At 37.0% G+C, this 27528-nt stretch overlaps 1 protein-coding gene across 2 annotated transcripts; it reads right to left on the bottom strand.

The window, feature by feature from the left end:
- Positions 1-1283: 1283 nt before the first annotated feature.
- LOC105055234 (uncharacterized) lies at positions 1284-23029 on the bottom strand. Of its 2 annotated transcripts, XM_010937002.4 has the most exons (29): positions 22543-23029; positions 22375-22453; positions 22217-22292; positions 21642-21706; positions 21502-21549; positions 21301-21401; positions 21078-21219; positions 20705-20766; positions 20541-20620; positions 20392-20462; positions 19675-19762; positions 19517-19589; positions 19347-19442; positions 18368-18476; positions 16551-16644; positions 16395-16478; positions 16158-16314; positions 15715-15908; positions 15470-15514; positions 15186-15214; positions 14982-15103; positions 4033-4080; positions 3708-3832; positions 3239-3624; positions 2759-3143; positions 2216-2383; positions 2074-2130; positions 1808-1909; positions 1284-1718 (listed from the first exon to the last, which is right to left on the bottom strand). In XM_010937002.4, exons 1-29 carry the CDS (start codon positions 22889-22891, stop codon positions 1659-1661), a joined length of 3495 nt encoding a protein of 1164 aa, XP_010935304.2. In that variant the 5' UTR covers positions 22892-23029; the 3' UTR covers positions 1284-1658. The 2 variants fall into 2 exon arrangements, with proteins under 2 accessions (XP_010935304.2, XP_019709839.1); XM_019854280.3 differs by having other exon boundaries at positions 2216-3143.
- Between the last annotated feature and the right edge of the window lie 4499 nt (positions 23030-27528).

The raw sequence follows: 27528 nt of genomic DNA, 5'->3' as shown, positions 1-27528 counted from the left end.
TCTAGGGGTAGAACCACCCAACGAGCTTGAAGAAGCGGTGGGTGTTCGCGGCTGTTTCCCCTTCCTAATACTGTTGAGATAGGTAGGAAAGGGGGAACACCGTGAACGATGAGGGGCATGCCGAGAGTGCCGAGAATATCCTTGCTCGTCTCGACGGGGAAGCCGAGACGATCGCTTCGGAGGAGATAGTGATCGCCATGGATGACAGCAGCTGTATCTGGAAGGTACCGACTATGCCATCGGTTGCTCTGCCGACGACTGTTGTTGCTGGGTTTGCTGTTGCTGGAAGCTTTTGACTGCCTCCATGAAAATATTTATTTGTTGCACAAGTGCAGCGTTCTGGATGTCCGTAGTGATCATAGGATGTGAGGAGCTAGGCTCTGCTACTGGAGGAGGGAGAGGAACCTCTTTCCGATGGGAAGAGTGCCTCGTCGATCCGGTTGCAGTCGAGTGTTGGGCTCTGATTTTTGTCATAGCGAATATGATCCTCTGTACCTCTACCTGACGCGCCAATCTGTTGCAATCAACTCCCCACCACCCGTCGTCGGAAACGAGCACCTGCAAAACAGCATCCACACAAATCGGATTGGTGTCTGACGGAGATCCTCCGATGCTTAAGTCAGAGAGGGAAGTTGGTGAACAGTATTTTGAATGTTTAGAATAGCAGAGCTCTGATCAGAAGTGGCCCTTAAGTGCTGTTCGTTTATCCCCTTTTTATAGATGAGGTTATTGTAACCGTCGGATGTGGTCCCATATTTTATGGCGCTAAATTATCAGGCCATAATCACATAGTAGGCAATTAGTTCCCATTAATTGTGCCGTGATATGCGACGGATAACCGTTCGTAACGATTACGGCGTATTGAGCAGATCAGCCGATCATACATCAGTAGAAGGTGTGGCCGTCGACTGATAGTTCTGTTGCACCGACAGCCCTAGTTGTTTGATATTTATCAACATCAATCGAACACCAGTCAGTCACCGATCATAAGTCAGTGAAGCTTATTCAATCAATTGATGAAGAATCAGTACTATCTTTTCAATTGATGTTCAGTCGGAATCGTATGTTCGGTCGGTTGGCTACTGCCGAATCGAAGTTGAAAATCGGTGGGTCAAGTCGGGGTCAACCGGTTTATCCCAACATAAACCATGCTCCAATCATTTAGTATGTAGGTGTGAAAGATAAGCTGATTTTGCCAAAAAGATGAAAATGGGACGAGGAACATGTGGACAATATACAACCATGTCTGCCATTACTTGTGCACATATGATTGAATCCCATGGTTTCTTTGGCAATTTGAGCCATCAATTTAAGTCACCTTTTCGTTCAATCACCCAATCTTACGTCAAAAAATAGTGAAGCTGGTGACATCCCAGGATTATATACAGTATCCTTGTGAATTGTGATCGATCAAACTTACACATGCAAATTAGCCTAACTGTAAGCTAGAATACAGATACATATCCAGAATGCTCCAACAATCCTTGGACACGTTAGGCATAAGCCATCGATCTGCAAAACTTCTGATCTGAAGATAACTTGTCTCGCTGATGAAGGTTCCCTTGGAGTATGATACGAACATGCATTTGTTCATGTTATCACATCATGCACTTTGACAGGAAGCCGAATAATTATTCCCCGGTTAAACATCCCTGCACTCATGTGCCGTCTCCATCTTGATGATCTGATGAGATGTGATCCCTTTTAGGTAGCCTGAGCTGCTTGGTAGAGCAAATGATAAAATTAGTCACTACCAGAAGCAGAGGTGACAATAAAGAGCTACTTCTATATATGATCACTAGCCAACCTTTGCTTTTGTTAAATTCTTAGGCTGAGGATTATACACATATCTCTCTATCTCGATCACAGAAGAGCCACGGCTAGGAACACTAGCACAGACAGGTGTCGCCTGGACAGAGGAAAAAAACACGCTTATGCTTTCTTTCATTGCAAAATCATATTATGTCATCTACTTTTCAGCACACTAGTTACGTAAAAACCATGACAACCTCTCACAGATAATTATGGCAGTATAGGGGGGAAAATGTCAAATGTACAGAAGAACAAGCATACCTCTTGTTTTGGTGTTTGCTCACGTGTCATATCCACATGGTCAGCATGAAAGAAAACCTGCATATTAAGTAACCAAAATAAATTATCCTCATTTTCATATCGCTTCATTAGAAAACCATGCATCAAGTTATATGAGATTTACCTTGTTCAGTAGATGAACATTTGATGCATCAGTTGCCATAACTTGCACTCCAAGAGTCTTGGGAACGGTGCAGAAGGGGCAACTAAGCGTCCTGAACACACAACCATCTTCTTCAGACCAAACATCATGTTGTGGAGCACCATCCTTGGTGCACCTGTCAAAGATACGCTGGTCAACAGAAGAAATATCAGAGATTAGAACAGGTAACAGTGCCCGTGGGCTCCGGGGTAGACTCTCTGGCAAACAACTACTAGGAGGTCTAGGTTTCAGAACATTTGCCAAATAAGCTTTTGATGATGAAGTCAATAAACAAGGAACAAGAAATTTGTTCTCACGAATCCCTAATGGGCTCTTGCAAATTGAACAACAGATACGCAGCATGTTTGCCATGGATGGAGGATCAAATGAGAAAGCTGATACACCACAACTATTTTCAGGGAACAGTCCTTGGATCAGTTTATGATGCTTGAAATCTGGACAATTATCTGCTGAAGGTGATTCAGATATTTGAACAGTATCTTTGGATATGTTGCTGCTGCTGACCTTGTCAACCTGGCACAGGTATTCTGCACCAGGACAGCTCAAGCGGCCTGTTTGTGTACAGCTACTCAGTTGTGAAAACATTATCCGTCTTCTTTTCTGGCTGTGGGAATTTACGCTCATATTCAAAGATGAATCCTGTTCAGAATTGAAGACATCTGCATATGGTGGCTTTTCAGGAGTATCTGCAACGTTTGTAATTGTAGTCGAGAGTGAAAAAGATGGTCCATCTAGTGATTGGTTGCAGGTATTAGCTGCTGAGTATGCGCTTTTATCATCCGATGTGTCTCTGGGACTGGCAATTTGAGCCTCTATCACAGTGTTTTCGATAGCCAGGGACTGATGCAAAATGTTTTCTGATGATTCTACAGAAATTGTGTCTGAATATCTGCATAATAGAACAAGATTTCATCTTAAATAACCGTAAGGCAAAAAAGAAAGAATGAGAATGTCGATACTTAATTGGTGCATAAATGAGATTACTTGGAGGACACCGGAGTGATGTTTTCAAAATCAATACAAGATGTGGAGCTGTTCAATAGTTTCTTATTCCTCTCACCAGCTGCTTCGACTTTTCTACTGCATTGAGCATTTAGAAGAGAGACAGGGGAATCATCCACTATTGTAGGACTTGAATCCTTGGCCAATTGGCTGGACTCTGCTATTGCAACTGTATTTTGAGGAACCATCTTCCTTCTGTTCTGACGATTGAGCCTCTTGGCTTTCTGATTTTTTTTCTGTGGGAGCCCCCGGTCAGAGATGCTTTGCTTTGATGAGCATGAAACTTCCTTGTTAGTTTCAGGTATGAGTAAGTCTGTCTGCAACGCATTCTCACAAGTTGCTTCCTTGCTTTTTGGGCCAATCTGTCTCTGTTAATAGATCAGATGGAGGAATTAGTTCACAGGTATTTGAAAGTTTAGGAAAGCAAAAAATTGTATGCCAAGTAGGAGACCTCAACATTTTGAAAAAAGTCTCGTAATCCCTTTAGTGATTCATCAAAGTTGCGGTATTGCTTGATTGAATTCCTTATCCACTTTGAAATGTATGCGAGATTCCGCTCTTCCTTATATCGCTCATCTGCATGCAAAGTACAAATGAAAGTTATGAAACATGAAGATGATCAATAAAATCAGTGGGAGGAGAGAGCTGCCGGACAATGATGTTAAACCACTCCTCTCTCTCTCTCTCTCCCTCCACCTCTCCCTCCCTCCCCCTATATTGCTGATCAATGTCGCATTGCTACTAGAAAAAGGCAGAGCAAATTTAAATGATCGTACCTAATAAAATTATGGCTCCATAATCAAACCTGTGACGAATGCAACGGCCTACAGAAACAGCCAGGACATTAGCTTCAAATTGATAAGAAGAGCCTTTTTGTAGATGAAGCAAAGCAACAAAGTGTCGGTCTTTATAGGGCAAATGAGAAAAACGATATTTGGGCAATACATCATTTTGACTATAGCAAACACCATGATATGAGTAATGTTTCTCTACATTTGGGAAAGTGAAAACATTCAAGGATTATCCTACGGTATAGAAGTTCACCAGAACTGGACATCAAAGTGGCAAATTATAATATATCACAAACAAGCAAGCATGTATGTGTGTGCACATTTAGGAATCAAAGCAAGTTATTTCACATAATTTTATTGTGTTACCTAAATCGGTGGGGTTAGAGGTAAATTAAATCCATTTCAAGAAATTCATGGTATCATTCACTGTAATGTGGTGGAGAGACATAGAGACGAAAAATGATTTTTTTTTTTTTTTTTTTTTTTAAAGATCAAAGATTGTGGACTGCCCAATCTAAAGAGTTTGGCACCATTGTGTTTTAAGAACTTTGAACCACAAAAAAAAATGTAAGACAAGGAGGACAGCAAGAGTTGGATTTCAGACCCACAATGAAGAATAACGTGAAGAGAACAGGTGATAAGTAGGTTTAGACAAGTCTCCAAGTTTTGCAAGTAAAAACTTACTTAAAAGATCATGTGTATTTTATATAAAATTGCATGATGTATAGACTCTATCCTTGTTGCATATGTTTGTCTTTCACGTCTATCTAGTATGATCAAAGTTAGAATATATGTTCTCTTATTTAGGAATATATTTTCTAATCTTGCCTCCACTAAATAGGGTTTGTTGGCAGATAATTTCAAATTTCAAATCTAAGTCCATACCAGAAGAACCAATGAATCATATAACATTAGTTTTCAGTTATCTAGAATTATAATTTTTGTAAGTTGGGTAGTTTTAGGCTATTGAACTGTATTGAAGCCTAACGATTAACTAGATCAACGTAACATACTAATTTGTTGAATATAAATAAAAAAAATCACTCAATCAAGCATAGAGTAACAAGACAAATGTAATAGAGTATAGAATTTATTACATATACCTATTCAAGAAATTAGTTTAAAAAGTTCAAAGAAAATGAGAATCAAAGAAACATTAAGCATATTCACGTGTTAAACCCAAAAAAATGTAGTTTCAACTAAAACTGGCTGCAACTAACTAAAACCAGCTGAAACCACTGAATCAGCTGAAATTGCCATAACCAGCTGAAACCAACTGAAACTTGCAAAAAACAAAATTTTCAGTCAGTTTCAGGTCGGTCTCAGCTAAAGAAGATTGGTTAATACCTTCATTTGAAGAATGCAAGTCTAGTACAATTATGGTACAAACTGTAGCATCTTAAGGAGTATCATTCAAAGAAGCAATTCAATTCAATGAAGGTAGAACCGTGCTGAATCGACTGGTTCGAGATGTACCAAACCGGACCAGTCAGCTATCATCATAGTTTGAACCATTAATTCAATTTGATATAACCCCCCCCCACCCACCACCCCACAAAAAAAAAAAAAAAAAAATCGTTCCTCGCCTCCACCCAGGCTTTTGCACCATCGTCTCTCTCCAAAGCCTGAGAACTTCACCTCTCCCCATGCTCAAACCTCGATGGCAAGAAGCATCAAAGGTATGCATGTCTCTCTTACACGGGGTTAGGGTTTCAAGCCCCCACACCAAAGACGAGATTGAGGGCTTTCGAGCCCTCTCCCTTCCTCCCTCTCTCTCTCTTTCCCTCCCTTCCTAAAGACCAGCTGCACGAATCCTAATGCAACCCAAAAAAAAAAAAAGAAAACAAAAGAACGAAGACTCCCAATGAGAGTCAAAATAGATCTCCTAGGGATATCAAAAACCCTAAAAAATCCCCTATAAATTCCCTCCTCCTAAGTTGTCCACGATGATCACCGGCGTTCCTCCCCCTCCTTTCTCCATCTTTTCTCTTGTTGAAGCTGCGGCCTCCCTTGCTTGTGACCGTCAAAAATCAGAGGCGAAGACCCATCGGACAGCCCGAGGTAAGCTCGATCCCTCTTCCTCTCTTTCTTCCCCTTCTTCCCATGTTGCTGTGCACAGCCGCCAACCGTCGGGTTCATCGGAAAACCCATAAAAATCAAGAACTCTGCTTTTTCTTTGTTTGATCGAGCCCTCTCTTCCTTATTTCTAGCCACCGACGCCACTGCCCCGGTGTCGTACCCATGGAGCATGACCCCCACCTCCCTACTTGTCTTCCTTGAAGGTCATGGCCGCCGGTGATTGGCCAATGGCCGGAGAAAATTCAAAGAAAGGGGATGGTCCCTTGTTTTTCCGAAATTTTATTGTTTTCTTTTGTTGGCCGACCGCTTGCCGCCGGCCGTCCCTTGCTCCGCTGCCACAGGCCATTTGTCCATCACCCTCTGTTGGCCATCTGGCTGTGAACCACCAGGCCTTCCCCCTTTGATCGGCCAAGAAAGGAAAAAGAAAAAGAAAAGAAAAGAAAAGGAAGAAGAATAGAAAGAAAAGTTCTCTTTCTCTCTCTCTCTCTTAGGTTCCTTTAGGATTTTTTCTCTCTACTCTCTCTCCTTCTCTCTCTTCCGACCTTCTCTCTCTAAAAGATGATGGGACCCTAGTTATCATATTCTCTCTCTACTTTCTCTTTCTAAGAAGGATCTATAGATCATGTATCAAGCATCTTTTCCTCTTCTAAGGACCCATGTTGACCCTGATAAGATGATCCCGAATCAATTTAGTGCCCAAATGATCTATCAAGCTGATCACCCAGTCAACCACTTTCTTTTATTATTATTTAATTTTATTGAATATATGAAATAAAAATTGATCATAATTTAATATTTTAAATAGGATTATTTGATTCATTTAAGGAAGACTAAAGATCTAGAACGATCAAGATAAATAAATCTTACATTATTTATTTTTAAATGATCATGTTTTCTATGTAAAGAATTGTTGATGATGAAATCATATTTTTCATACGATAAGGATCAGCATATAAGATATGAAAAAGCATGTTTTATTATGAGCATTGATTTTATAAATATGTTTTAATGAAAATAAAATATTTATGAAGCATGAATTTTATTGTTTTCCACCTACGTATATGTATATTTTAAGAAAAAAATATAAAGATTTCAAAGGCTCTCAAGTAGCTATGAATAAATCTCTATAGAAAGATCGACACCCAGAGCTAGCATCCATAAGAACACGGGCTTTGCCAACGGGCATAAAGTTGGCATATGAAATATGAACTTATCGATTAAGAACACTGGCCTTGTCACGGGAATAAAATGACCATAGCACGAATATCTGTGGACAAGATTTAGAAACATGACATGGACACATGACAAAAATGATTTACGAAATATGTCTACCAAATATTCATGATTTATACATGCATGATTGATTTATGATTTGTTTTATTATATGTTCTATGAAATATTTTATTTTGTATTATCTGTTATTTTTTAAGTATTGCAGTATCATGAAAAACTTATACTAGATCCGATAAGGAAGCTTGGATTCTACTTACTGAGCTAGTGTAGCTCATATGTTTTTATTTTTCTTCTTTTACAAAGGAATAAGATTAAAACTGATGAAGGATTCCAGCTTAGGGATCTACATAGCAAGCTTAAAAATTTTGTAGCTGAAATTTAATTATTTGATGATCACGGACTTGTAGTAAATAATTATAAATTTTGAGATATGTATTTGTATTTGATTTTAGATTTAGGTACTTTGAACCAATTTTGATTTAATTAAGAATTTGAATTGAATCATTTTATTACTTTTATTTATGATGCATCTATTATTATAATTAAGAAAATGAATGTGGCTTAGTGTTATCTTGGGCCGTACCTCCTGATAGCATGGCCATGTTATGTTTCGAATTTGGGATGTGATATTTTATGGTATTAGAGCAATAGATTTGATCATGTGTAGACATAAAGTCTAACAATGGATAGAAAGGTCTCAATTAGCTAGATTATATTTAATTGAATAAAAATAGATAATTTTTTTTTTAAATTTCTATTGCTCATTTAAGGAAGTTAATTAATACTAATATTTTTAAGTAACAATGAGCAACAGAGAAAATGAAGTCTCAATGAATCCTGTCAGTAGAAAAAGAGCAAGAAGAACTACGAAGGGAGATGCCCACTAATCGACTGAGTATGCTCCTAATGCGCCAGCCACTCAAGCAGATATTGCTGGAGTATGCCAAGTGATGGCTCAGCTTATTCAGTAACAACAGTAGACATAAGCCGCTCCTCAATTTGCACTATCTTTAAAGTCATATTATGAGAAATTTAGAAGGCTTCATCCACCACTGTTTGAGGGTGGATTTGACCCTCTAGTTGTAGAGATCTAGATTCGGGAGATAGAGAAGATGTTCGATGCCCTACAGTACTGAAGGTCAGATAGCCATACCTATACTGAAAGAGAACATCGAGTTTTGATGGATTGCAATAAAGGCTGTTGATGAATACTTAATTTAAGTCGCTAGAGGCACTAAATATTGTAATAATTGATGTTATTTTATTGAAATTTGATGCTCTCTAGTCTATTTTGTAGGTAATTGAGAGTTTGGATTCATACACTTCAAATTGAACTCAAATCATATTAGATTTGAGTGAACCAGGCAACCAGCTCCTATTTTAGTTTGAAAGCGACTTAAAAATCAAAGGTCAAGAAGCAACCTTTCCAATCAAGAGCTCAGATTAGAAGAAAAATGAAACCAAATGTGAACACGACTTAAATCTCAAAAGCTCAGATTAAAAGATCACTCTTCGTGAAGATCCAAGGATCCTTATTCACGCTCCCACCTCTCTTTTCATGAAATCCTAACCTCCCCACTCTATAAATAGCACCCCTAGCCCTCATTTCTCAAGACATCAGCCCCTTTGTGGGGATCATCTTCTCCTTCTCTTCTCCATTAAAGTTCTTCCCTTTCTTTTTTTTCATCAAGCCAACCCTAAGTTTCTCTCCAAGCTACTGCCCTCATCTCTCCTTTCTTCTCCATAAGTCTAGGGGAGGTCATAACCCTAGCACGCCTTCCATCAAATTTAGAAAAGATCCTAATCCTAATGCCGCTACCCTTTCTCTTTCACATACCCTCTTCCATCTACCTTTCTTCCTTGGAGTTGCTGTACCAAGCCTTCTAGTCATCCTGCCGCTGTCTGCACGGAGGAAGACGAAGAATTCAAGGAGACACATCCACCATCGGACGCAGCGAGAAGATCAACTTGGTTCAGTTGTCTTGTATTACAATTTTTTTTTATGTATGCTTCTTTATTTGATTAATGAAAAGTAATTTTATTGTAAATTTCATACTTCTTTCTTAGTTTTTTGAATATATTATTCTTTTCTTTTGCATTTTTGAAACAATCGACTAAGATCCCTGTGGATACAATCTCGACTCACTTTATCTACATAGTAATGAGTAGGATTAATTTTGGTGTGCTATGACACGCATCAATTTTGGTGCCGTTGCCGGAGATCTTGGCACGATTGTTTTGAAAAAAATCAAAAAAAAATCTATAAAATAACAAAAAAATTATTTTACTGCTTTCTAGATTTTTATTTCTTACTTTAGATTGCTTGATTGCCTTCTATATATTCTTTTTTTTTAAATTTCTACCTCATATTGCTTTTCGTATATGGTAGATTTACTATTTTATATCTAGATTTTTTATTTGCATGCATAGAAAAATCTTCTACTTTCTATAGCCTAGTGATTTACTGCTTTCTACAGGTTAAAATAATTTACTGCTTTATATAATTAGTAATTTTTTGCTTCCTAAATAGATTAGATTCTTTGCTTTTTATTTAGATTACGTAGTTACCTTTTATTCTTAACTGTGAGATTATTTTATTTACATAATTAAGTAATTACCTTATTTATTACTGCTCATTGTTCCTAGTGATTTACTACTTTCTATAGCCTAGAATAATTTATTGCTCTAAAAGTAGATTTGATTTATTGCTTTATTTGTAGGTTACCTACTTGCCTTTTAATCTTAGCATCATTTACTTTTCATTTAGTTAGATTCACTAGATCTACTCATACCCAATTAACCTAATTTAAAACTTACCTCTTATTCCTTCTTGCTTAAAGATAACATAATATAAAAAGAATACAAAGACACCACATAACACTTGACTAATATAAATAAATCAATTAAATCTTAAAAGCTACTTAACATGTTTGGACATCTTTCTTTTTGCATTGCATTTAACCCAATTAAACAAGATAAGGTGGGGATTTGATCACCTTTCCTTAGCCCACAAATCACAATTCTGAATTTGCATTGACCTAAGCTTCCAACTTAAAATTAATTAGACATTGGTCCTTAAGGACTCTCGAGCTCAATAGGACAAGGAACCCTAAGAGTTGGACCGAGTTAAGGTTGGTCAGTTTAATTGGTGTCTAGGAAAATGGTTCAGAGATTACGTCCCGAAGAAAGATGGTTCATTAATTGATTCCATTCGCTGATCTGACCAATATAGTTGGTGTCTAAGGAAAGCAACGGAGGGACCCCCACCAACCTTACACTTATCTGGCCAATTGAGTGACTAACCTTTTACTTGGAGTGCTCAAAGGTAATCTTGGCAGTTCGGAATTGTCTAAATCTAGATTAATCCTAAGATAGAGTTGATTTGATTGCATCACTTATCTGAAAAATAAAAAAATTAAAAATAATCTTCGCATCTATCATCTCTAGGTCTAAGATTCTCTTAGGATTCTCATCTTTAGAACTTCTTTTTTTCTCTTCTCTTCTTCATCTTCTCTCTTTTTTCTCTCCAAGCTACTGCCCTCATCTCTCCTTTCTTCTCCATAAGTCTAGGGGAGGTCCTAATCCTAGCACGCCTTCCATCAAATTTAGAAGAGGTCCTAATCCTAGTGCCGCTACCCTTTCTCTTCCACATATCCTTTTCCATCTACCTTTCTTTCTTGAAGTTCCTGTACCAAGCCTTCCAGCCATCCTGCTGCTGTCTGCACGAAAAAGACGAAGGATTCAAGGAGACACATTCATCATCGAGCGCAGTGAGAAGATCAACTTGGTTCAGTTATCTTGTATCACAATTTTATTTCTTTTTCTTTATGTATGCTTCTTTATTTGATTAATGAAAAGTAATTTTATTACAATTTTCATACTTCTTTCTTAATTTTTTGAATCTATTATTTTTTCTTTTGTATTTTCGAAACAATTGACTAAGATCCCTGTGGATACGATCCCGACTCACCCTATCTACATAGTAGTGAATAGAATTAATTTTGGTGCGCTACGACACGCATCAACTGTCTATAATAATATCGATAACCAGTTGACTTGGAAGGAGTTTTAAAGGATATTTTATGATCAATACTTCTCCGGAATAATGAGATTGGTAAAAGAGAATGAGTTCTTGACTTTGAGACAAAAAGATGAAATGACAGTACTAGAGTATGCAAACAAATTCAATGAGTTAGGTCATTTCTACCCCCAGCTTATAGAGTCCGAAAGGAGCAAAGCTAATAGATTTAAGCAAGGTTTAAGATATGGATTCGGTCTCGATTGTCTTTTCACATTTTTAATGATTATAAAGACGTGCTAGAACGAGCTTTGAAAGTAAAATATGAGATAAAAAGATCAGAATAGGAGAGGAGTAACAAAAAGAGATCGAGACCAACAGAAAATTTAAATGATCAACAAAAAAATTCTACTAATAATGTAGAGAATGATAAAGAAGCTATGATCTATGAATATTGTGGCAAAAATTATTATGGACCTCATCTCAAAAAGCTGGAAGCATGCTTTTCATGCGGCAGAATATGACATATGGCATGAGATTGTCCTATTAAGAAAAAAGATAGTTCAAAGACTTCCAAACCCGTAAATCAGAAACAACAAAGAAATGCACAGGTGTTTGCTTTGACCCAACAAGATGTCAATGCAAACAATCAAGTAACTACAGATACCATTCTAATCACCACATAGATGCCCATATGCTATTTGATATGAATTTTTTCATTCCTTTATATCTTCCAAGTAATAACTATATATGTAGAATTGAATAAGCCATTATATGTTATATCTTCTCGTAGAAAAGTTATTTTCATCAATGTTTTGTTTAAGTCTTGCATCATTTTGGATGAGGAAGCTAGGATAGATGGACACTGGTTTAGAGTAAGGTAAACAAGATGATATGAAAACAAAGTATCCTTATTTATTTGAAAATAAAAACATGTCAAGTTTTGAAGATGAAACTTTTTTTAACAGGGGTAAAATGTGATAACCTGATCCTAAAGACCAGCTACACAAATCCTAATGCAACTCAAAAAAAAAGAAAAGAAAACAGAAGAATGAAGACTCTCAATGGGAGTCTTCTTCCCCATTGAATCTGACTCAAAATAGATCTCCTAGGGCCATCAAAAATCCTAGAAAATCCCTTATAAATTCTCTCTTCCTAAGTTGTCCACGACGATCACCGACGTTCCTCCCCTTCCTTTCTCCCTCTTTTCTCTTGTTGAAGCCATGGCCTCCCTTGCTCGTGCCCGTTGAAAATCAGAGGCAAAGACCCATTGAACATCCCGAGGTAAGCCTGATCCCTCTTCCTCTCTTTCTTCCCCTTTTTTTCATGTCGCCGCGCATGGCCACTAGCCGTCGGGTTCACCGAAAAACTCATAAAAAACAAGAACTTTGTTTTTCCTTTGTTCAATCAAACCCTCTCTTCCTTATTTCCAACCACTGGTGTTGCTACCCTGGTGCCTTACCCATGGAGCATGACCCCCACCTCCCTACTTGTCTTCTCCGAAGGTCATGGCCGCTGGTGATTAGCCAATGATCAAAGAAAATTCAAAGAAAAGGACGGTCCCTTGTTTTTTCGAAATTTTATTGTTTTCTTTTGTTGGCCGGCCACTTGCCGCTGGCCATTCCTTGCTCCGCTGCCGCCAGCCAACTGCCCATCACCCATTTTCGGCCATTTGGCCGTGAACGACCAGGTCTCCCCCCTTTGATTGGCCAAGAAGGGAAAAAGAAAAAGAAAAGAAAAGGAAGAAGAAGAAAAAAAAAGTTCTCTCTTTCTCTCTCTCTTAAGTTCCTTTAATATTTTTCTTCTCTACTCTCTCTCCTTCTCTCTCTTCCGACCTCTCTCTAAAAGATGATGGGACCCTAGATATCATATTCTCTCTCTACTTTCTCTCTCTAAGAAGGATCTATAGATCATATATCAAGACATCTTTTCTCTTCTAAGGACCCATGTTGATCTTGGCAAGATGATCCCGAATCGATTTAGTGCCCAAGTGGGTTATTGGGCTGATCACCCAGTCAACTACTTTCTTTTATTATTACTAATTTTGTTGAATATATAGAATAAAAATTAATCATGATTTAATATTTTAAATAGAATTACTTGATTCATTTAAGAAAGACTAAAGATCTAGGATGATCAAGATAAGTAGATCTTACGTTTCTTATTTATTTTTAAATGATCATATTTTCTATGCAAAGAATTGTTGATGATAAAATCATATTTTTCATAAGATAAGGATCAGCATATAAGATATGAAAAAGCATGTTTTATTATGAGCATTGATTTTATGAATATGTTTTAATGAAAATAAAATATTTATGAAGCATGAATTTTATTATTTTCCACCTATGTATATGTATATGTATGTTTTAAGAAAAAAAATATAAAAATTTCAAAGGCTCTCAAATAGCTATGAAAGAATCTCTATAGAAAGATCGGCACCCAGAGCTATCATCCATAAGAACACAGGCCTTGCCAGTGGGTATAAAGTTAGCATATGAAACATAAACTCGTCGATTAAGAACACTGGCTCTGTTACGAGAATAAAATGATCATAGCACAAATATCTGTGAACAAGATTTTGAAATATGATATGAACACATGACAAGAATGATTTACGAAACATGTTTACTAATGTTCATGATTTATACATGCATGATTGATTTATGACTTATTTTATTATATGTTCTATAAAATACTTGATTTTATATTATTTAGTATTTTTTAAATATTACATTATCATAGAAAACTGATGCTGGATCCGGTAAGGAAGCATAGGTTCTACTTACTAAGCTAGTGTAGCTCATATATTTTTATGTTTTTTTTTTACAGAGAAATAAGATTAGAACCGATGAAAGATTCCAACTTAAGGATCTACATAGCAAGCTTGAAAATTTTATAGCTGAAATTTAGTTATTTGATGACCACGGACTTGTAGTAAATAATTATGAATTTTGAATATATATTTGTTATTCGATTTTGGATTTAGATACTTTGAATCAGTTTTGATTTAATTAAAAATTTGAATTGAATCTTTTTATTATTTTTATTTATGATGCATCTGTTATTATAATTAAGAAAATGAATGTGGCTTCGTGTTATCTTGGGCCATACCCCCTGATAGCATGGCCATGTTATGTTCCGGATTTGGGCTATGACACTTCCTATCCCTCTCCATCCCGCTCCCCTCTCTCCCTCTCTCCTCCTCTCTTTTTTTTGGTGCTATTGTCCCCCTCTCTCTCCTGCTCTTCGTTTTGGAACAAGGGAGAGTGGTTTCGAACATTTTCCTTTTCTTTTTTTATTTTCGGACTTTGAATTGGGTTGGCACATCTTTTGCCAATTTCAATTCAAATGATTTTAAAAAAAAAAAAAAAAAAAAGAAGCAAAACACCCCTAGCATGGTACAGTGCGGACCCATACCATACTATGCCGGTCACTGATTGGCATGGGTCCTAGTAACTATTTTAGGAACCTTAGAAGGAACTAAGCAAAATGCCATTGTTTTTTTCTACCTGCTCACTTTTTTTCAGTGAAATTCATAAGAATGAATTATAGTAATACTTGACATGCTTGTTCAACAAATGATAATGAAAGATCTATGTACCTGCAGCTTGATTCAAAGCACGAAATGCTTGGTGGCAGTACCATTCGCTCCCACTTAAGAGATTTTTTGATACTTTATATGCATCATTATGTTTCTTCTTCAGCATTACCTGAACATCATTTCTGATTCAAGTTGAATCAGTAAGAAAGATCAGAAATATGATAGCTAACTTTTTTGAAGATAGATATATAAAAGAATGCTTACATGTTTGGAAATGGAATACCGACGATCACCTAAAATTTGTCAAGGAACTGGCAAATAACCAAGAAAAGCACATGGTGATGAAATTCAATGGACTTGACAAGCATTAATTTGAATGAAAGAACATATTAAATTTTTATTCGATTCTAGTACTGTAGTTACCCAACATGTAATTGGTTGTTCGAGAGTAGGAACCAGGATGATTTAGCAGTGAACGCTATATAGATTATAGGATTCTCAAAACCTAAAAGAACACCACATGAAACTGAGTACAATGTGAAGGATACAACTACCCTAGCATTTTCATCAGAGAAATCAATCCCCTCTGATACCTGTAAGAGTAAAATAATAGCTATCATAGCCACTATTGAGAGCTTGAAAGTATGGACTTTTGCAATAAAATTTACAATCATAGTTGAAGCAAGAAAGTAAATAATACAAATGCAAATCATCTTAAATTTTAGCAGATAATAAGAAATATCTGTACTACTCAATTAAATTAGTAACAGAAATAGCATAATTTGTTCACTACCTTTCCCCGACAAACTGCAAGAAGAGCAGCACCTCCCTTTATAGAATTTTGTGGGGATTCCTTGGTGGGAAGATGCTTGGAGACTCGCTTTAGACCATATCTTGTTTTCCCATGAGAAGTTTTATTGTTCCCATGAATTGCATCATAGTATCCTCTCAGAACAGCTTCAAATTCATCCACATTTCCTCTTGGTTCTGTAACCACAGACATATGCATGTTCATAGTAATCCATAAATTATTTAACAGAGAAATGAATTGAAAGCAACAAGCGAGAACTCTACATGGGTTTCCAATTCATATGGAAGACACATCAAATTTCCCTTGCAACTGTTATGCAGGGTAGCTGGCTACAGACTCAAATAAAAGCCATCTATACAGAAGAAATGATCATTGCAGGCTGAGATGCCATAACATCCTTATGAACATATAATTGAAGCTCTTACCAACAAAGATGGGCTTTTGGGCATTCAACCGAGCCCATTGACCAGTCTGACACCAGCGATCACGTAGTTTTTCCAGCAACTTATAGCTAGGGAAGAAAACAAGGGCACCACTTGGTACAATCTTACATATTTCCTCCAGAGAAGCTCCAAGTGCATCCTTTATCAGCATAAGCATAACAAAAGTAATCACTAAAAATGTCAATCAATAAATATTAGTATAGTATTACTAGGTTATACCTGGAAAGGATATCCATCGGCCATTTTATAGCTGGCATTTAATGGACAGTTTGCAGGGCCAGAGGGAATTACTGCAGCCCAAAGCTGCAGAAGATAATGGTTTAGAACACAGCACCAGAATTAGCTAAAAAGACCTTACAAGAGAATATGACATACCTGTGAATCCACATCAATTACATGTGGTACTTCCATGGAAACTTCAAACTGTACTCCAAGTTCAGATGCAAATGAACCCATTGGGGAGAGTGTTCTGGGTCAGTACAGGATAAACAATAAAGTGTGTATTGGTTAAAGCAAATTTCCATTGTGCATCGCTTACTTATACTCCCAAAAAAAAACAGGAACAATATCAGGCTCTAGATAGCATAAAGAGCCCCGAGATGTCGCCTAGGTAATCATTTTTCCCATTTGAGTTCAGATAGGCACTCTGTAATCTGCTGGATCATTTGCATATGCTAAGATAATTCATTTTGGCAAAGTTCAACTCAATGTTCCATTCAAGGATGCTGAGATCAGTTATAAAACTAATTTGAAATACATACTGAAGAAAAACCTATGATGGTTTCTTGTCTTTCTGTATCAGAATTACATTATCAGAATACGTAAGAATATCACTATACAAGCCATGGCAGCTTATATAATGAACAACGAGTTAACCTTCAAGGATTACGTTTCTCATTTGTGAGTCATGCATTCGCACCAAAATGGAAAAAGAATCTTACACAACTTGATAAAAATCCTATAATACATGGTTCAAATATAATCATAACTACAATAAGTTATGATTCTGATGTGTGGGAAGTCAGTCCAAGATGATACGTGAAGGTACATCACAATGATGAACACAACCAGAGAGGCCCTTTGTTTTATGTCTGAATAACACAACCTCCCCAACTAGCAAACTACAGAAAGTTTGCTATCAATTGCTCGCACTGGTCAAGTTGCAAAACCATATGGATCTAATATGTAAATCAGCAAGATTACCTAATTGTTTATCAGTATTGGCTCTTAAACTTGAGGGTTATATTTGAAACCAATTACTTACAAGTATTAAAACTGCAACTCAAAAGAGAAACAAATTTAACGCAAACTAACATAACAGTCTTGCTTATCTAAACAGAGTGTTGCTGGTAATGGCACCATTTCTTGGTCTCTGACCATCCAAGACCCTTCCATGATTTTGTAACTACCAACATCAATCCAGTTTTGTTCCACAGAATGATGAATAATACTGCATAAGCTACTATATTTTTAGTCCAAAACACAAATTTCTCAAATTTTAAAATCATAGCTTGGTGTCCCTTGAGTTTTACATGATAACGAAATCATCTCATCTAAGCTAAGCACTTTGTTGAAGTCCAAATATAAGTACATGATGGTTACTAGGCACACATGTAGCAAAATAACTAAGAAATACTAGCTTGAGAAACAAAGGAATAGCGAAAGTACATGAGAAGTCAAATAAGTATTGATTATTTTTTAATTCATTTTATTCATATAATATCACAGTTCCACTTGGATCAATGACCTCTTGAATGCTACATAGTGTTCCACTAGCATAGATTAGGTATACATGATGTTTAAAGTTTCCAATTTCAAAAGGGAAACATTGAAATTCATGTTGGCTCTGTTCATGTCATTTACAACCTGCATTAAGCATGTATAGAGTAACAAGTAATCCAATAAACCCTGCTCCAAAGTTTAAGAAAAGCTGGTTGATTTATATATGCCAAGGAAAACAAGGAGTCTTTAGCTTCAAAATGAACCTCTAAATTGTTCCTGCAGAGCTGGATGGCATTTTTCTGGGGTTACATGGCATATGGTATTCAATTTTGAATTACTGCTAGAGTTGTGTGATACAGCCTCTTCCTTTTCATTTCACAGAATTAAAACAGTGAACAGTGACAAGCATTCCAAAACAGTTGGTCTCAGGCATGATTGATAAACTAAGCTGTACATGAAGAGACACCTACCCAGATGTAAGAATTACTGAAAGAGAAAAGTTTGCAATCTCTCGGAAAACGATAGCAGGATTAAGGCACCATAAGCTGAATGTGCATTTCAAACCACTTGCAGCATTACCTGCATATGGTACTTTCATTTATTCATACATGAAATGAATCATAAAATTAAGAACCAAAATGTACTAATGAGATGGGCCACAGCAAAAGCCATTCCAAAGGTGAACCACATGGTAACAAATAATTAACAGTGCCAATTAAGCATCTCACATCGATCACGTTGCAACATAGATGGACAGAAGAAAATGCGAAACACAATATATGCTAAGTCATGAGGAACTTCAGAGGGAGTAAACCTTGTTTTATGGCCAAACATGGAGGAGGAATAGCTAATTGATATGGTATATTCACAAAAGTATGTTAAACAATAATATAAATGAACCAGAATAAAATTCCTTGGTCTATATCTTCCCTGCCAATGAGCATCCACTAGATACTGACTTCCAGCTGTGAAGAATAACTTTGAAGATGCATGGCTTTTTTCTGCAATTATTATATAGCTTGGGAAAATACAACTGGCTTAAAAGAAATGAGAAGAAGACTATGGTATCATCATGAACTGTAATGAGTCATATGTAGCTAAAGAAAATTGCACACGGAAGATGCTCAGTTACTTATAACCAAGTGGACTAAAGAAATCGCTGGCTCATATAAACTGTAACAGTTTTAGCATCATCCTAAAGGGTGATCTAGTGCACGAGGCTCTCCACTTCAAGGCATGGGGAAGGCCAGATGTATGATGCCTTAACCCATGCGGGAAGAGCTATTTTCGTGCTTCAAATCTATGACACCCAGGTCACAATGAAGCAAGCTTACCATTGCATCAAGGCTCAGCCTCATTTTAAGTATCATCCTTAAAGAAGAATTAGGTCATGTTGGCTGAAGCAAAAGAGTTCTCTTTACAAGAAAAGAAGGGTTCATTGGTACTTACTCCCATCTCTTTTAACATGTTGCTGCAGCGCAAGTTGATAATCAAGTGCATGAGATCCATTTTCAGAGAAAAAATAATTAAGCGAGGAAAACAGTCCTGCATGGCATAGTAAAAGCTGTTAATGAAACATGAAGTTCATTTCCAAGTCAAGAGTTTATAATAGCAATTACCCTCCAGGGTAATAGATGAGATGCCACTTAAATAAATTTCTCCCGGCTCTGCATCTGTAGCAGCTTTAATTGCCTTGACCACAAAGGCAAATAAAATATAAGAATATCAGTAAAAAGTCTATTATGCAGTAATATAAACAAAAATACTTGATATGCACCTTTGTGGCACATTCTTGCAAGATTGGAAAGCATTGCTGAGTAATTCCGGCTTGCTGAAGTTCTCTGATAGCTTTATCCCCAGTCCAACTAAGAACCAACTCAAGAATAAGGTATGGTGTTTGCAAGTTACTGTTAAAGAGATGATCATAGGATACACAAGTTGGCCAATAAATAAAAGACAAGATGCTGTTCTGGACATATCCTTGAGTCATGTTAACACCTCTTTGACTGGCCTCTTGTTGACAATTCAATAGAAAGTGAGAAGTATGCTTTCAAGCTTCAAAGAAATCTCTAATTTCAGCAAATTCAAGTTTTGGACTTTAAATCCTCAAGGCAAAAATTAGTGCAAGTGTGCAACTGCTATAGTGCACTGCAGTTTTGGTTATACAGCTATGATTCAATTTCTATAGTTAATAATTGCTAATTTGGCTCCTTCCAAGCATTCTTATGGTAGGTTTTGTTGTTCAGGAAATGAATAGATGAAATATAGCCCAGACTAAAATAATGCAGTATACAGAAAGAAGATGCCAAAGACACCCTTATCCACAGCCAGATGTAGCTAAATAAATAACCTGGCTGCTAATTTCCTCTTATTCATTAGTCATCAAAATCCAGTAGTCGTGCTTCTTTTGAATGGGGTTACTTTGACACCTGAATTAACTATGAAACTTGAAGTTACTATGATCGAAATAAAAAAAATAACAACATTCACTCACCATGAAGAGTAATTCTCAAATTCATGCTTTTGCAAGTTGTTTTTCCTGTCACTTATCCAACTAATAATTCCCTGTACAATTCACAGATTCTAGACTTGATTAGAATTTAGAAAATTATACAATTTACGATATAGATGCTAAAAACATACCTGGATCATGTCATATAAAGGTCGGTATATCATTGCAACATGGTCAATCATGCATAATTGCCCTAGCTCTGTTTGCATCTCTGTGACAGCAAATAACAGCAGTAGGCGCCATATTATATCCTATATGACACCAATGAAAGAGAAGATGCATGCCAACCACTTACTAAAAAGAACTTCTTCTTCAGCATCTATACTGCCAGCCTCCCGTGCCATGTCCTCTATGTTGCTGTAAAAAAGATATAGAAAAGAAGTGAGGATGCACATAGGAAGTGAGATTTATGCACAATTCTGGCTGAAGCTTCTTCAATATGTATTGTCTGGACAACATTGTCCATGTGTTCCAAGGTTATGATGTTTGCAGGAATCAAGAAAAGATTATAAGATTTTAAAATCATTAAATATCACACAAAGTACTCAAAATGATTTATTTAGATATGTGCAAGTTGGTAAGAGATGTGCTTCAGAATAAATTGACAACAAATTTTTTATTTTCTGCTTTAAAGGAAAAGAAAAAGAAAAAGAAAACTGAAGACATACTGGGCCTCGTCAAGAATCACAATGCATCCTTTAATATCAACATCCATTGCTCTCCGAACAATTGGATTTATGATGTAGCTGTAAGGACAGAAAACTATTTGTCCTTCCTCTGCCAAAATCTGTGCAGCAAAATATGGACAACCTACAGGAAATGAAATAAGTATTAGTAATAAAGTTACCTAATTTGACCTCAATGTTCTGTTTAATGCTAAACCTAACAGACCTTTCACAGTCCGGCCAACTTTCACAAGATCTTCAATATCGTGAACTTCATGACAACCACCTTGCTGAAGGGACGGATGAGCCTTGAGCTTATTTGCATTTCTGTTCACATCAAGTTTACATTTACTTGTTAAGGGAGACCAAAGAATCAAAGTATATGAAGAAATCATTAATCACATGCATATGTCATGGAGAAGCTCACTTGAACTCAACACAGCCTAGATTTTGTGGGTCCTTCAGTAGCAATTTGCTGGGAAGAAAAAAGAACATCAGGAATGATGCAACAGAAGAAGATAAGGTGAAAAAATTATATGCACAAATTCTCAGTTTTAAGTACATTACCACTCTTCATCCACACTGTCCTTCATGCATACATTTTTATTGATGCAATAGTGCTTCCGTGATGCCTGGAATTGTCACACCAAAGAAAAGAGCAAAATCCCTGTAAGTGTTTAAGGAAATATGCTTCGCCAATTATTTTTCTAAAAAAACATTACTATGCTAAAAGAAATATTTTTCTTAAAATAAGCACTAATCCAGCTGCATTTTTTCCAAGCATGAATCCAAAGTTGCTCACACTTCTTGTTAATGATTCAATGAATTTCATATTATCATAGTCTTGATATTGGTGCGTCTCAATACATATAAAATATACACGCTATATAGCTTTATAGTAAAATACTGTGGAAGAAACAAACACTATAGCAAACCAGATAATTTATCATGCTCAGCTCATTGGAAATTTAGACATTAGAACTGTTAGAAAGCCAATAGTTGTTCCACACTTGTTATTTGTTATAATGCATCAAAGTATAAATTTGGCGCAGACACCATTGCTATACAAAAGGCCTAACGCCATTCACCCTTGAACTTAAATTCCTGACAAAGTAAAACAGACTGGTAGAAAATGGACTCACCAGAATTCCCATTGGCACGCGGTATGACGTCTTCCTAAACTCACGAATGACTTGACTTATCTGAGAATGCGTCCTCCTTCAATTATCAAAAATAACCACCCATTACAAAATCCAATCGGAATTATTCTAACAATTGCAAAATTCTAAACAGCACTCACGTGGCGTAGAAAATTTTAGGTGCCAACAGTCTCTTCTGAGCCCTAGCGCTCGTAGCTGGAGGAGGCTGCTCCGAGTTTCCTATCAATCAGCGAACAAAGAGCAAACCAAAAAAATTTGTTTCTTGATCAACGAAAAGAAAGAGATAAAGGGCTAGATGAGATCTTTACTTGAAGGCATGGGTTCAGGGATGAAGCCGCCGCCATGGAGGAGTGGATCGGGGGTGGGCTGGGTGGTGGTGGCGAGGAGGATGCTGCGCTGGTGCTGCTGCCAGCCGAGAGAGGAGCAGAGGAGGGCGAGAGACTTGCCGGTGCCGGTGGGGGACTCGAGGAGGGCGTGGCAGTGACCCTGCCGGCGAGCGCGGTCGAGGGTGGAGATGACACGTCCCATGAACGCGAGCTGGGAACCATAGGGCCTATAGGGGAACTCCACAGGGACGCCTCCAATCTGGTAGACGTTTTGTTTAGAGCTAGGGTTAGGGCTTTGGGAGGGGGTTTTGGGATCCATCGCCGCTGTCATCTTCGATCTTTCGGGCTTTTTTTCGATCTTCGGAGGTGAAGGTCGCGGCGGAGGTAGATCAATCTCAAATTTAGTCGGCCATGAGTTGCCAACGCCAGGGAAAGAAAAAGCGGGGTTTTAGGTTGGCGGGAAAATGAATTAAATTGCCTCGCACGGTCACATTTTTTTGTGCCTTTTCTTTCCAAATTTACCGCCGTGGGCTGCTCCGAAGCCATCGCCTACGCTTGAGTAGTTTGGGCTGGGCCTGGATGCTAGCCCAGGTTTTTTACTCCGCCAATTTGGGCCGCCGCTCGTGTAAATACATCCATGTGAGTAGAGGACAAGAGATCCCGTAGTTTTTTTTGGTAATGAGAAATTTATATTCAGCTGAAGTATACAGATACAAAAGATAAACCAAAATAGCAGGCCAACAAAACAAGTAAGTTGCAGCTTGTTACAGTTTACAGAGATACAACAGTAGAGCAACATAGAGCATTGAGTAGAAGAACTACAAACAGTATATTACAAACAGATCCTGAGATTATAGCGAAGTTCAGAGAAGTACAAGCAAATTGACAGTGAGTTGAAGCAGTAAACTCTCGCCGTTGTATATCCTGATGGAGAATCATAGTAATGACGATACTACCAATATATCCTGTGTGTTGTGCTGAACATGAGCACAGTCCTCTGCAGAAGAGCAATATAGTTGATTCCCATGAAGTCCTTTGGAGCTGAGATAGATCAAGTTGATGATATGATAAATGCCCCCCATTACTTAATTGCAAAGTCTGTATACTGTAAACCTGTGTGAACGTCCAGAAATCTGTACAAAGGTATCAACATAAGGTGTAGTTCTTGTATCTTCACATAAGGTATAGTTCAATGCTGCAATACATGGTCCTTCCTCTCAATAATCCACATTGGATACTCCTCATAGGTTAGATCTTTCTGAAGATGCAAGGGCTTATAATTCATCACATGGTCTGGATCTGGAATGTGCTTCCTTAACATCGACACATGAAATACATCATGCATATCTGAAAAAGCTGGTGGTATTGCTAACCAATATGCAACCTCTCCAACTTTGTCTAAAATTTCAAAAGGGCCAACATATCTTGGACTCAATTTGCCACGAATTTCAAATCTCATCGCACTTTTAATGAGAAAAACTTTCGTAAAAACATAATCACCTATTTTGAAACTCCAACTCCCTTCTTGTATTATCGGCATAACTTTTTTGCCTGTTTTGAGCTGTACAAAACCATTCTCGGATCATGTGTACTTTATCCACAGTCTGTTGCACTATTTTCGGTCCCAATAATTTTTTCTCTCCTACATCATCCCAACAAAATAGGAGATCTACACTTCCTGTGATATAATGCTTTGAAAGGAGACATCTGGATGCTTGCTTGATAACTATTGTTATAAGCGAACTCAACTAATAATAATTGATTATCCCATGCACCGCCTAGGTCCATAACACAGACCCTCAGCATATCTTCTAAAATTTGGATGGTCCATTTTAATTCATCAATTTGTAAATAAAATACTGTATTGAAGTTTAGCTTGGTGCCAAGGGCTTTATGAAGACTCTTCCAAAACTACAAAACAAATCTGTTAGTCTGATCAAACACAATAATAAATGGTACCCAATGTAATCTCACTATCTGCTCTATATATAAAACTACCAATCTTTCTAAAGCGAGACTAACTCAAAAGGATAAGACGTAGCTGATTTTGTCAATCAATCCACAATTATCCATGTAGCATTATTATTTCGAAGTATTTTAGGCAAACTAGTCAAAAAGGTCATAGTAATATGCTCTCATTTCCACTGAGGGATAAGAGAAACTTTAGTGGTCCTGTTGGTCTTTGATGTTCAAATTTTACTTGTTGACATACCAAATATTGAGCCACAAACTATACAATATCCTTTTTCATGCCAGACCACTAGAAGTTTTTTTTTTAAATCTCAATACATTTTAGTGCCTCCCGAGTGCAGAGTATAAGCCGAACTATGAGCCTCCTCTAAGATCTCGTTCCTTAATTCTGAAACCTTGGGAACACATAGCCGATTATCAAATCTCAAGGAACAATCCATATGTATCCAGAATTCAGTTTGTGTACTAGATTCCACTATTTCTCTAATCTTCTATAACTTTGAATCTCCTTTCTAAGCTGACTTGATCCTTTCAATTAGGATAGGCTATACTGTAAGATTTGTAAGTTGAACTCGAAGATCATATAGTCATATTTCAATTCCTGATTTCTCCAGATCTAACAAAATACGCTTCTATAAAGTAATCAAAGCTGCCAATTCATTGAAGAATTTTCTGCTTAGAGCATTAGCTACAATATTTGCTTTCCCTAGACGATAATTTATTATCAAATCATAGTCCTTTGGAAACTCTAGTCATCTTCTTTGCCTCAAGTTTAGCCTTTTTTGAGTAAAGATATATTTTAAACTTTTGTGATCTATGAAAATCTCCCAACGTTCTCTATATAAATAATATCTTTATATTTATAGAACAAAAATCACAGCTGCTAACTCCAAGTCATGTGTAGGATAATTTAACTCATAAGACTTTAATTGCCTAGAGGCATATGCTATCACTTTTCTATTCTGCATTAGAACACAACCAAGACCTTTATGAGATACCTCACTATAGATAGTGAAACCTCCTATTCCAGATGGAATAATAAATATCGGAGCTATTACTAACCATCTTTTTAACTCTTATAAGAGAAATCTTCCACAAACTTTCGATAGTAGTCAGCCATCCCCAAGAAGCTATGCACCTTTGATACATTAGAAGGTTGGCTCTACTAAACTACTGCCTCCACTTTCTTTGGGTCAACTGAAATACCATCCTTAGAGATGACATATATGAGAAAAGTAACACTACCCAATCAAAACTCATATTTTTTTAGTTTTGCATATAGTTTCTTTCTCCTAAGAGTTTGCAATACTCTCCTTAGATGTTCTTCATGCTCTAGTAGGCTCTTTGAGTAAATCAAAATATCACCCATGAATACTATCAGAAATTAGTCCAAGTACGGCACTACTACATATAGGGCTATGGTAGCAGTTGAAAACCGCTGCCACAGCTCAAAAAACTGCTATTATATCCTACAATAGCGGTTATGCCAAGCACTATCATTGTGACCGTCGTCATAGGCTATGGCAGTGGTTGTGTCAAGCACTACCATAGACATAGTATGGCAGTGGTTTTGCAACCGATGCTAGAGCAATCATTGCCATAAAGATATGGCGGCAATTCCAACTGCTGCCGTAAAGCTACGACAGCGGTTGATAAACCACTACCTAGTTAAATCTACAATAGCGGTCATGCCAACTACTGCCATAGATTCTATGATAGTGGTTGCCAACCACTGCCATAGCCATTGACATGTCAAAATGATCGACTGGTAAAGGATGATGGTCGGTCGATTGGAGGGAGTGATGGCAGCATCGGTAGCCCACCGCGATGATGGTCGGTGGCATCGGACATCGCGGGCCCATCACGACGACAGTGGCGATGGTGGGCGATGGGGCCGACGGCACCGTATGGTGGTGGCGGGCGTGCAAGCGGTGGCGACAGGGTCCGAGTAGGGAGATTGTGAAATGCTTAGGTCCTTAAGTTATTATATATAAGTCATTCATTTCTTTCACAATCGATGTGGGACTATCGCAAACCATATTTTGGATTTATCACAGCGGTTATCGTTATAGATAATCACTGTTATTGGTCGCCTATGATAGTGGTTATCGATTACAGTTGTTGTAGGTCAATCTATGGCAGCGATTCCTGATAATTACTGTCATAGATTAAAATATAGCTGCAGTTTACTAACCACTGCCATAGACTTATAGCAGTGGTTATTGCGCAACTGCTGTTATAGAGGCAGAATATAATTTTTTTTATTTTTTTCTGAATATGATATAATTTTAAAATTTAAAATCTATCTTTATCATTCATTATTTAAATAATTATTGTTAGAATATCGTCATAAAAGACCATCTCGATTCGACAGTCCTAGATATATCGATCATTAAAATTTCGATGGCTACGAATGACCATATAATGATCTGATAGATAGAGATCACTAATGGATTCAAAAATTTATGATGATGATCTCGATGATATTTATAGTACTCTATCAAAATTTCACTTCAATCGAATATCATTATCATAATTAATTTAGCATGGGATAATTTCGATCATTAAATTAAAAATGACTGATCAAAAGGTGAAATAATGTTTAATTAATATAATTTTTTAGATAAATGATCTTTGTGACTATTTTAATTATTTATATGATGGTGATCATCAAATTTAAACCGTACATATATGAATGATGTAAAACTATATGTCACTTGCTATTTATTCTTAAATCCCTTAATTACTTATACTTGTGCTTTTGTAAGACATACTCAAGTGGATTCCAATATTTATGCATGATTTGAATTTTATGATCACCATCATATAAATGATTAAAGTACTAACAAAGATCATTTATCCAAAAAATCACCTCAATCGAACGTCGATTGGCCATGTGATCACTCATTTTTTATTTAACAGTCAAAATTATTTTATGCTAAATTGATCATACTAATGATATCCGATTGAAGTAAAATTTTGATAGTATTCTATAAA

Source organism: Elaeis guineensis, chromosome 12, assembly GCF_000442705.2.
Source record: "Elaeis guineensis isolate ETL-2024a chromosome 12, EG11, whole genome shotgun sequence".
Taxonomy (NCBI): Eukaryota; Viridiplantae; Streptophyta; class Magnoliopsida; order Arecales; family Arecaceae; genus Elaeis; species Elaeis guineensis.
Note: the sequence above shows the minus strand (reverse complement) of the source record. Positions and strands in the feature narration are given on the sequence as shown.